Source organism: Vitis riparia, chromosome 8 (genome assembly GCF_004353265.1).
Source record: "Vitis riparia cultivar Riparia Gloire de Montpellier isolate 1030 chromosome 8, EGFV_Vit.rip_1.0, whole genome shotgun sequence".
Classification (NCBI taxonomy): Eukaryota; Viridiplantae; Streptophyta; class Magnoliopsida; order Vitales; family Vitaceae; genus Vitis; species Vitis riparia.
The window spans coordinates 6985593-6997687 of record NC_048438.1 but is presented as its reverse complement, the minus strand read 5'-3'; the positions used below and the strand labels follow the sequence as shown (position 1 = coordinate 6997687).

Sequence of the window (12095 nt, the reverse complement as noted above, 5' to 3'; positions counted from 1 at the left end):
TCATATTATCTTCAACCCTGAGCTATTCATAGCATCTAGAAGCTTGGGCTCACGAGATCCTAAGTCGTTCATATCATCCATAACTCTAAACTCATGACCCAGAGTCGTTCATGTCATCTACAAGCCTCAACTTATGAAGTAGATAAATTCATATCATCCACAGCTTTGAGCTCTACTTAGCATCTAGAGGTTTGACCTCACGGGATCCTAAGTCATTCCTCTCATCCGTAATGCTTAGTTGTTCATAGCATCCATAGCCCTTAGCTCATGACCCAGAGTAGTTTATATCATTCACAGCCTTGAGCTTGTCATAACATTTAAAGTCGTGAGCTCATGACCTAAAGTCATTCATGTCAACTAGAACCTTAAGTTGTTCATAGTATCTAGAGCCCTAAGCTCACGACCCGAAGTCATTCATGTCATCCATAGCCTTGAGTTATTTATAGCATTTAGAGCGTTGAGCTCACGACTCAGAGTTGTTCTTGTCAACCATAGCCCTAAGTTGTTCATAGCATTTAGAGCCTTAAGCTCACTACCTAGGGTTATTCATATCATTCATAGCCTTAAGCTATTCATATCATTTAGAGCCATAGGCTCACAACCAAGAATCATTCATATCATCTAGAGGACTAAACTCACAAATTCCCAAGTTGTTCTTATCATCTAATACCCTGAGTTTGTCATAGCATCCAAAGTTAAAAGATCATGACCCGGAGTAGCTCATATCATCCATAATCCTTAGCTATTCATAGAATCTAGAGCCTTGAGCTCACGACCCGAACTTCTTCTTGTCAACCATAACCATGAGTAGGTCATGGCATCTATAGCCTTGATCTCATGACCTAGGGTTGCTCATAGCATCCATATCCTTGAGTTGTTCATAGCATATACAGGCTTGAGCGCATGATATAGAATCATTATTAGCATCCACAGACCTGAGCGGTTCATAGAATTTAGAGGCCTTAGGTCATAGGGGATCTAATAATTCATATCATCCATAACTATGAGTTGTTCATAGCATCTAGACCCTTGAGCTCACAACCCGAAGTTGCTCAGGTCAACCATAACCCTGAGTCGTTGATAGCATCTCGAGCCCTAAGCTCACGACCCGGAGTCATTCATGTCATCCACAACATTGAGCAGTTCATAGCATCTAAAGGCTTGAGGTCATGACATAAAATCATTCATATTTTTCCCATCCCTGATCAGTTCATAAAATCTAGAAGATTAAGCTCACGAGAACCCAAGTCATTCATATCATCCACAACTTTGAGTTTTTCATAACTTCTAGAACCTTGAGCTTAAGACCTAGAGCCTTTCATATCAACCACAACCTTGAGTTGTTCATAGAATCTTGTGGTCATGACCCAGAGTCGTTCATGTCATCCACAACCCTGAGTTGCTAAAAGCATCCAAAGCCCTAAGCTCATGACCTAGATTTGTTCATATCAACCATAAACCTGATTTGTTCAGAGCATCTAGATGGCCTAAGATCTAGACTCTGATTGGTTCTTGTCCACCATAATCTCAAGTTGTTCATAGCATCTAGAGCCCTGAGACTCACGACCTGGAGTAGTTCATGTCATCAACAACCTTAGGCAGTTCATAGAACCTAGACCCCTAAGCTCATGACCCAAAATCGTTCATGTCAACCACAATCTTGAGTTGTTCATAGTATCTACAGAATTGCACTCAAGACCCAAATTCAGTCATGTCATCCATAGCCCTGAGTTGTTCATAGCATCTAAAGCCATGAGCTCACAACCCAAAGTCATTCATGTCAACCACAATCCAGAGGTGTACGCTACATATAGAGCCTTGAGCTCACAACCTAAATTCACTTATGTTAACTAGCACCATGAGCAGTTTACAACATTTAAGACCTTGTGATCACGACCTTGAGTTGTTCATGTCATCCACAACCTTGAGCAATTCATAGCTTTGAGCTGTTCAGAGCCCTGAGTTCATGACCTAAAGTCGTTCATGTCAACCACAACCCTGAGTTGGTTATAGTATATAAAGCTTAGAGCTCATGACCGAGAGTCATTCATGTCATCCATAACTTTAAGTTATTCATAGCATCTAGAGTCCTCAACTCATGACCCAGAGTCTTTCATGTGATTGACAGCCTAGACCTATGTATGGCCTCTACAACCCTTAGCTCATGACCTAGACTCTTTCATGTTAACCACAACTCTGAGTTGTTCATAGATTCTGGAGGCCTTGGCTCATGACCGGTGTTGTTTATGTCATCCACAACATTGAGTAGTTAAGAGAATCTAGAGCCTTAAGCTCACGACTTGAAGTCTTCATGTCAACCACTAACCTACGTTGTTCATGACATCTAGAGCCTTGAGCTCATGACTCGAAGTCATTCATGTCAACATAATCCTCAATTGTTCATAGAATCAAGAGCCTTGAGCTTCTAACCTGAAGTCGTTCATGTCAACCATAGCCTTGAGATGTTCATAGCATCTAAAGCCCAAGACTCATGACTTGGAGTCTTTCTTATCATCGATAGCCTTAGGTTGTGCATAACATCTAGAGCCCTAAGCTCATAACTCAGAGTATTTCTTGTCAACGATAGCCCTGAGCTATTCATAGAATCTAGAGGTCTGATCTCATGACCTAGAGTCATTCATGTTATTCAGAACCTTAAGTTGTTGATAACATCTACAACCTTGAGCTTATAACTCGAAGTTGTTCATGTTATCCATAGCCTGAGCAGTTTATAACATCTAGAGGCTTGAGCTCATGATATAGAATCATTCACATCATCCATAACTCTGAGTAATTCATAAGATCTAGAGGCTTAAACTCATAAGATCTTGAGTCATTCATATCATCCACAACTCTGAGTTCTTCATAGCATCTAGAGCCCTAGGCTTACGACCAGGAGTAGCTCATGCCATCCATAGCCGAGAGTTGTTCATAGCATCTAGAGCCTTAAGCTCACGACTTAGAGTCGTTCATGACAACCATAACCTTAAGCTGTTTATAGCATCTACAACCTTGAGCTCTTGACCCAAAGTTTTTCATGTCATCGATAACCCTGACCTATGTATAACAACTAGAGTGCTCAGCTCATGACTTAGAGTCTTTTATGTCATCGATAGCCTTAAGTTATGCATAACATCTAGGGCTTTAAGCTCACAACTAGGAGTCTTTGATGCCAACCATAACCTTGAGCCTTACATAAAATCTAGAGGCCTGATCCCATGACCCGAAATCGTTCATGTCATCAATAACCTTGGTTTGCTAGTAGCATCTAGAGCCTTAAGCTCATGACCCAAAGTCGTTCATGTCTTCCACTACCCAAAGTAGTTCATAGCATCTAGTGGCTTAAGCTCATGACATAGAATCATTCATATCTTCCACAACCTAGAGTGGTTCATAACATTTATAGGCCTAAGCTCATGGGATCCCAAGTCGTCCATATCATCAACAACTATGAGTTATTCATAGCTTCTAGAGCCCTAAGCTCAGCACCTATAGTCTTTCATGTTAACCACCACCCTGAGTTGTTCATAGTATCTAGAGCTCTAAACTCATAACCCGGAGTCATTCATGTCATCTACAACCCTGAGTTTTTCATAGCATCTAGCGCCTTAAGTTCACGGCCTGGAGTCGTTCATGTCAATAACAGCCCTGAACTGTTCATAGCATTTAGAGCCTTGAGATAAAAAGCAAAGTCATTCATATATTCCATAACCCTAAACAGTTCATAGCATCTAGAGGCTTGAGCTCATGATGCAAAATCATTCATATCACCTACAACCCTAAGTGGTTCATAACATCAAGAGGTTTGAGATCACAAGATCCCGAGTATTACATATAATCAACAACTCTGAGTTGTTCAGAGCATCTAGAGCCTTAAGATCATGACCTAGAGTGGAGCATGTCATCCAAAGCTTTGAGCTATTCATAGAATCTAGAGCCTTGACCTCACGACCCAAAGTCATTCATGTCATCTACAACCCTGAGTTGTTTATAGTATCAAGAGCCTTGAGCTCATGACCTTAACTCTTTCATGTCATCAACAGCCCATACTTGTGTATAGCATGTAGACCCCTAAGCTCACGACCTAAAGTCTTTCATGTCATTGACAACCTTAGGTTGTGCATAGCATCTAGAGTCCTTAACTCATGACTCGGAGTCTTTGATGTCAACCACAGCCTTGAGTTGTTCATAGAATCTAGAGGCCTAAGCTCATGACCCGAAGTCATTCATGTCATCCACAACCTTGATTTGTTAATAACATCTAGAACCTTAAGCTCATGACCCAGAGTTGTTCATGACAATTACAACCCTGAGTTGTTCATAGTATCTAGATTCCTGAGCTCATGACTGAAAGTCATTCATGTCAACCATAACCCTGAGTTGTTCATAGCATCTAGAGCCTTGAGCTCACGACCTGGAGTCATTCATGTCAACCACAGTCCTAAGATGTTCATAACATCCAGAGCCTTGAACTCATGACCTGGAGTCCTTCATGTCATCGGCATTCATAAGTTATGCATACCATTTGGATCCGTGAGCTCATGACTCAAAGTCTTTTTTGTCAAGCACAACCCTATGTTATTCATAAAATTAAGAGGCTTAAGCTAATAAACTAGAGTCATTCATTTTATCCACAACCCTAAGTTGTTAGTAGCATCTACAACTCTGAGCTCATATCCCAAAGTCATTCATGTCATCCACAACCCTTAGTAGTTCATATCATATAGAGGCTTCAACTCATGACGCAAAATTATTCATATCATCCCTAATTTTGAGTAGTTCATAATGTCTAAAGGCTTAAGCTCATAGGATCTTGAGTCATTCATATCATCCATAACTCTAAGCTCTTTATAGCATCTAGAGCTTTGGTCTTATGACTTAGAGTAGTTCATGTCATCCATATCCTAGAGTTGTTCATAGCATCTAGATCTTTAAGCTCATGATCCAGAGTCATTCATGTCAACCATAACCTTGAGTTGCTCATAGTATCTAGAGCCTTGAGCTCTCGACCTAGAGTCTTTTATGTCATCGATAACCCTAACCTGTGTATAGTATCTAGAGCCCTCAACTCACGACCCAGAGTCTTTCTTGTCATGGATAACCTTAGGTTATACATAACTTCTAAAGCCCTAAGCTCAAGACTATGAATCTTGGATGTCAACCATAGGCTTGAGCTGTCCATAGAATATAGAGGCCTAAGCTCATGAGCCAGAGTCTTTCATGCCAACCACAACCCTAACTTGTTAGTAGCATCTAGAGCTTTCAGCTCACTACCCGAAGTCATTCATATTTATTATTGTCCTGATTATTCATAACGTCTAGAGCCCTAAGATCACGACCTAGAGTCATTTATATCTTCCATAGCCCTAAGCAGTTCATAGGATCTAGTTGCTTGAGCTCATGACATAGAATTGTTCAAATCATCTACAACCTAGAGTAGTTCATAGCATCTATAGGCCTAAGCTCACGAGATCTCAAGTCGTTCATATCATTCAAAACCCTGAGTTATTCATACCTTCTACAGCCTTGAGCTTAAGACCCAGAGTCTTTCATGTCAGCCATTACCTTGACTTGTTCATAATATCTAAAGCTCAAAGCTCATAACCCGGAGTTGGTCATGTATCCATCACCTTGAGTCGTTGAGAGCATTTAGTGTCTTGAGCTCATGACTCGGAGACATTCATGTCAGCCATAACCTTGAGCTTTTAATAACATATAAGGCCCTGAGATCATGGCTCTAAGTCGTTCATGTCTTACATAGCCCTAAGCAGTTCATAACATCTAGAGGCTTAAGCTCAGGAAGTAGAATCGTTCATATCATCCACATGCCTAAGTGATTCATAACATGTAGAGGATTGACCTCATGGGATCCTAAGTCATTCATATCGTCCACAATTCTGAGTTGTTCATAGCATCCAAAGCCCTAAGCTCACGACCCGGATTAGTTCATGTCATCCATAGCCTTGAGCTGTTCATAGAATCTATAGCCCTAAGTTCACGACTCAGAATTGTTCACACCAACCACAATCCTGAGTTGTTCATTGTATCTAAAGCCCCGAGCTCACGACCCAAAGTTGTTCATGTTATGCACAACCCTGAGTTATTCATTGCATCTAGAGCTCTAAGCTCATGATGCATAGTTTTTCATGTCATTGACAACCTTAAGATGTGCAAAGCATCTAGAGCCTTATGCTCACAACTCAGAGTCATTCATGTCAACCATAGCCCTGAACTATACATAAAATCTGGAGGCCTGAGCTTATGACCTAAAGTCATTCATATTATCCACAACCCTGAGTTGTCGATAACATCTAAAGCCCTAAGCATGCGACTTGTAGTCATTCATGTCATCCATAACACTGAAGAGTTCATAAAATCTAAGGTCTTGAGCTCTTGATGCAGAATCATTCAAACTATCCACAACCCTCAGCAGTTCATATCATCTAGAGGCTTGAGCTCACGGGTTCCCAACTCTATCATATCATCCACAACTCTCAGTTATTCATAGTATTTGGAGCCTTGAGCTCACAACCCGGAGTTGTTTATGTCAACTGATTCATGCCCGGTTGGTGTATGCCTTGTTGATTGGTGTTCAATCAACTGGTGTACTCTGATTTTGGTCCTCTGATGGGAGTAATCAACAAAATTTATAAACCTATTTCACCATATACTAGGGTAGAATTAGCTAGCATAGCACAATGGCTCTAGGATCGTCCATAAGGATGGGTTTTCAAATTACAACTGATATTAGTTCAAAAACTGAATTGGTGTTTTTTCTTTTCAAGGTTAGCTTTAAAATAAAACATAAATATGTTTGAAAAGGTTGGTTTTAAGTGAAACAAAAAAATAAAGTAACTGAAATTACTTATAAAGAAAAGTGCTTTTTGGTGTTTTAAATTAATAGACTCAGGTTCATCATACAAAAAGGGAGATTCCGGTCACTTGGATATTTTTCTCGCATTAGGGATTTAACATATAGTTATTTCCCGAATTGGTGTGGTACAGATGCTTCCCCTTAATGGTTTCAAACACTAAATCCTTGTCACTGAATCATCTCTCAATGGTTCATACCTCTCACCTAGTATTGGCCATTCAGGGTGATCCTTAACCTTGGATTACCCGTCAAAAGCTCACAAGAGATAACTAATGGATGTTTCCTGGGAGTCCAAAAGCTTACTAAGTGTTGGCTATTCTAGATAATCCTACCTTTAAACCAACTCCCAAAGGCTCGCAAGAGATAAACTAGTGTATCTCAATGGACGGAGACCACTTGCCTTCAAGTGTTGGCCCAGGTGATTTTAAGGGATTTTAAGTTAAATAAAAAGATAAAAACCATTAACGGGTCACACTTTCTCTTCATTAAAAACTGAAACAACTAAACTTCTACTTTTGCATTCGGAACCTTACCTAACTTCCTTCACTCCAAGAAACAAAAAGTCTAGCCACTCATCCTCTGGGAAAACATCCTCAGAGTTTGATTTGTTAGAAATAAAAATAATAAGAAAAAAAATGAGAAGGTAAGGCAGAGTAAAGCTCTGTGTATTACTTTTTGAAAAACTATACAAAGTGTCGTCTCCGAGAAAATCTCCCAAGCAATCCTTTTGAAAAGAAAATTACAATAGATATTATATAGAGAGGCTATTCACCCCTCCTGCTAACTTCCCAACCAAGAAAACTTGTCATTGGTGTGTTATAAGGAGAAAATAGGGATTTACACACAAATATCTGAAGATAAATATCAAACGGAGTTGGTGCGCAAATATCTCAAATTATAGGTGGATTTCGTAAGTTTAAATGCAACTTGCGAAAATTTCGCAAGTTAAAATTATCCATGTCGCAAGTTGAAATTACCCATTTCGCAAGTTGTGAAATTGTCCTACAATTATCATCTCTCTGTCTACAGTGATTCCTTTCCCCTTCCTACTTCACAAGTTGCAAAAATTTTGCAAGTTGGATTCCACGACTTGCGAAATTGCTAGATGGTTGATTTCTTCTATGCTTTTCTTCCTTGCATCCTCGTTTGGTTTTGGCAAAGGGTTATGAAGCTTCAAAGCTTAGTTTCTTCAGGAATTTGAGCTTCAACTTGCTTTGCCATGAATTATACAAAGATCTCCTTCATTCTCGGATTGCTTTGGTGATAAAAAAGCTATCAAAAACACCAAACTTAACACAATTTGATTAGAAATGACTGCAAGGGTCCATAAAATGCCAATTGAGTTAAAAGGTATTAACTACTACTCAAAAGTGTTTAAAAGAGTTAATTATAAGCTATAAAATAGCACTTTTTGAGTAGTAATCACTTCCCCCAACCGACACATTACTAGTCCCTTAGCAATGAATGAAAGAAAAATAAATATAAACAGTATTATAATTTACAACCTCATGCTGATCACTCCAAAAATTTTCAAGTGGCATGATGATCAAACTCTCATATGGGACATTAAAGATATAAAACTCAAACTTCAATAAGAGTTATCAAATAACTTGCCTAATAACAATTAATAAAGAGAAGACATTATGCAAATTTAAGCTTTAAAAGAATTTTCACTCCTAAAGGGTCAATCCTTACTCTTCCACAAAAATCTAAGTGTTACTTATTAGTTTCCGAATATAGTATGTTGAACTAATTTCTCCCTCCAGCCTAGTTCTTTTTCAAAACTTAGCAAACTGACAACCTCCAATAGGATAAGAATGCACCTCATTTATTTCACACTTTTTTCTTGTAGGAGTACAAAGCTTAAAGGTATTCTTTTCTAAATTGTCCATGTAACGGGGGTCCATCGACTCCTAACCAATTAAGGTTTAGGGTATGAAGCTTCAAGGATCTTTCGACTACTAACTCCTCGGATTTTACCCTGGACTTTTGAGATTGGAATTCAATACCCAAGCACCTACAGTATGTTAAACTCCACCTATTCACCCTTGTAATGAGCATTGAGGTCAGTGACTCCCAACCAATGAAGGCTTAGGGCACCAGGTTTTAAAGATTTTCACCATATATCCCTCAGACCTTGCTCGGTTTCAAGGCAAGTAAACATCAAAGGCTTATTGGCCTTTTCTAGGGTGTCCCAAAACTATTAAAATGAGGTCAAAGATATGAAGTCTAAAATTTCCTAAGTCAAGGGGTGAAATAGTTTTTCATTTTATAATCGAAACCTACTGTGCACAGTGTGCGGTAAGCTTAAAGTGGAAGAAATAAGGTTGAATTCAACAGAAGTTTCAACAATTCATCAACTTTAATAAGCATAGTACAAACTCTAAGTCAAGTAAAAAGAGAAAAATTCAATTGCTCCCATTTCATTTTGAGAATTCTTCCTTGATAACCATGAAGAGTATTCAAAAATTTTTTTTTAAATTTAAACAAAAAATAACTAAATTACCATTTATAACCTAGCATTATAAACAATACTTCCTTCCTCAACTCCCCCCAACCATGCTAAACATTGCCCTCAATGTTTGAAGAGCAATTGAAAATAAAGGAAGGAAATGGTACCTCCTGAGTGGAATAGAGTCTGAATTGTATAGGAGAAACCACATGATTCAAAACCCAACAAAAAATGAGTATAGGAAATAAAATAAAAATATGCCAAGTATACTAAAAAATGATGGATATGTATTACTTTAAGGAAGTACAATATGAAATATGCACAAGTAATACATCCAATCCCAGTATATAAAAACATAAAAAACATGGGATTAAGAGTTCTACTATAATAAGTAAATACAAAAGTAGATAGATGATCAGGTAGTGGTGGGAGGATCATGTGGAGACGATGGCTCTGCTGTGGTCTCCCGAGTGCTCTGGATTGGAGTCTCAACCTATATTGTAGTAGTCTCCTCCTGGGGCATAGTCTGTTTTGCTAAAGTAACCTCCTGAGATGGAATAGCTTGCTCAGCTGGAGTAGCCTCCTCGGATGGAGCTGTAGGCTTTGATGGACCAAGCATATCATGCTTAGGTGGTGGCAAAATACCCAAATGTTGTTGTATCTAACTAAGGATGGCAGTATGCTGGGTCTGTGTGGCAATAAGCTGATCCTGATGTGCATGTATGGCTGCTATCTATTAGGTGAGAACACTTTGAGTAGTGCTCAATGTCTGCAATGTATGACACAGGCCTCTAAACTCTGAACTGGATATGGTGATAAAAGACTTAGATGGAGGAGGTGCTGATGTAGCTGGTACAACTGGTGGAGCTTGAGGCATGGTAGGAGGAGCAAAAGATGTAGCCTCAGGTGTGGGCATTGTAGAAGGTGCTACAGGGGCAGGTGGTATGATCTCTGTAGGTATCTCAACCTGCTGTGCCTGTGGTGGTTGCTCATCTTCTGGTAACTTTGGGGGTGCTGGCATATCTGGGGCTCTTAGGGGTGCAACATAGGCCGTCAAATGATTCCATTTGTCGAGAGTGAATAGCTCTCAGCAAATGCATTGACACTCAAGCTGAGGCTCGGAAGGATAGCCTAAATGCTCTAATATCTTATAGAGCAGCTTGGGAAAAAGTAATGGAATGGCATCTGCTATCTGGAGCTTCTTCTTGTGGACCTTCTCTTCAAAATGGAGAAGAGAGGTCATAATCAAATGATGAGGGCCAAAGTAGAAACCCTCTGATATTCGGAATAAAGCCTCCAATATAGCTCCTCTCCTCTGCACCATATGTTGAAGTGGAAATATGTTGGAACGTAACACCACATCTAGAAGAAACATCCCAGGTGGAAGCTCCTTCCTAAGAAGAAATGAGCATGTAGAGGTCTCCTAGATAATATACGGACCATGTCTCTCTGAGATAAATGGGAACACTCTTTGTAATCTACTGGACTTACAGGCTCATATGGAATGTGCAGGGCCTTTGCAATGTGTCTAGTGGCGTCCATCAATAGTGAAGTCGATGACAGTAGGATCCCGGACCCTATGTGTAGTCATAGACTAATAAAAGTCTAGTGCTACTCTGGGATAGAAGAAGTCCCTAGGAGTCATCAGGTGCTCCAAATGGTATCTTTGCAGTAGGTGGAATGAATCTCTAAGCTCCGGTTGTTGTTTGAAAGTCTCTATATCAAAACATAGCTCGGAGTGGAATGGCTTGGCTCGACAATCCAAATTTCCCACTAAAGATGGTTCTGTAACCATAGGTTGCCTGATAATCACTTCTGGAGTCATCCTAGAAGGAATCTGAGACTCTGTAGTAGGCGCCTAAGGCTGTGGAGGTGCAGATGACTCTTCTGGGCCTGAAACTCTGGCTTTCTTTGTAGGAGGGTGATGAACTAATTTTTTAGGGCGCGAAGTGCTTGCCTTAGGTGTAGTGGGTGGTCTCCTCATCTCGTACCTGCGATGAAGAGGGCTAGATGGCACTTTACCCTCAGAAGGTGGAGTAGCAAAGGCCTGTGGAGCCTTAGATGTGGAATCCCGCACAGGTGAAGCTCTTGGCCTTGGATTGCTGGCTGATAGAGACATGACATGGGCTCCTCTTGTCTTGGCCATGGCTGAAATGGAGAGGCTTGTGTTCCACAAGGTGCATGGAGGTGCATGGAGTGGTTCTTCTTCAGACGCACGACCTCTAGGCTTCTAACTCTGGAATTTGGGGGGTTTCGCAACTTATAGGGTTATTTCACAACTTGAAAGGGTTGTGCAAAATGAAAATGGAAAAAATCAGAGGTTTAAATATGAATTTAAACGTCGGTTAGCATTTTTGCAAGTTAGCTTGAATTCGCAAGTTGGTTCACAAGTTGCCCATTTTCATAACTTGATTCGCAGGCTGCGAAACTTGAAATTAGACTTGCGAAATGGCACACGTGTGCCTGGAGGTGCTTTGGTAGGCTGCGAAAATTTTCGCAAGTTGAATAGTGGACTTGCGAATTTGAGCTTTGAGGATTTCGCAAGTTAGACCCTATTTTCACAAGTTGGAATTTCAACTTGCGAAATTTTTGCAAGTTGAAATATTGCTCTGTTTTTTAGCTTTTTCTCCTTCTTTGGTTCTTTAAGGCTTTCCTCCAATTCCTTTAAAGTTCCTCCTAATTTTGATCATCCAAAAAGTCTAAGTTAGATCAAAATAAAATAAATTAAAGCTAGAATTAAAATTAAAACAAATAATAAAGCTTTTAAAT

The 12095-nt window shown here is 39.8% G+C and overlaps 1 protein-coding gene across 1 annotated transcript; it reads right to left on the bottom strand.

Annotated features, from left to right (window-relative positions):
- Nucleotides 1-10062: 10062 nt before the first annotated feature.
- On the bottom strand, nucleotides 10063-11472 carry LOC117920574 (lysine-rich arabinogalactan protein 19-like). The gene is made up of 2 exons (XM_034838185.1): nucleotides 11284-11472; nucleotides 10063-10410 (listed from the first exon to the last, which is right to left on the bottom strand). The coding sequence occupies exons 1-2, from the start codon at nucleotides 11470-11472 to the stop codon at nucleotides 10063-10065; spliced, it is 537 nt and encodes a 178-aa protein (XP_034694076.1).
- Between the last annotated feature and the right edge of the window lie 623 nt (nucleotides 11473-12095).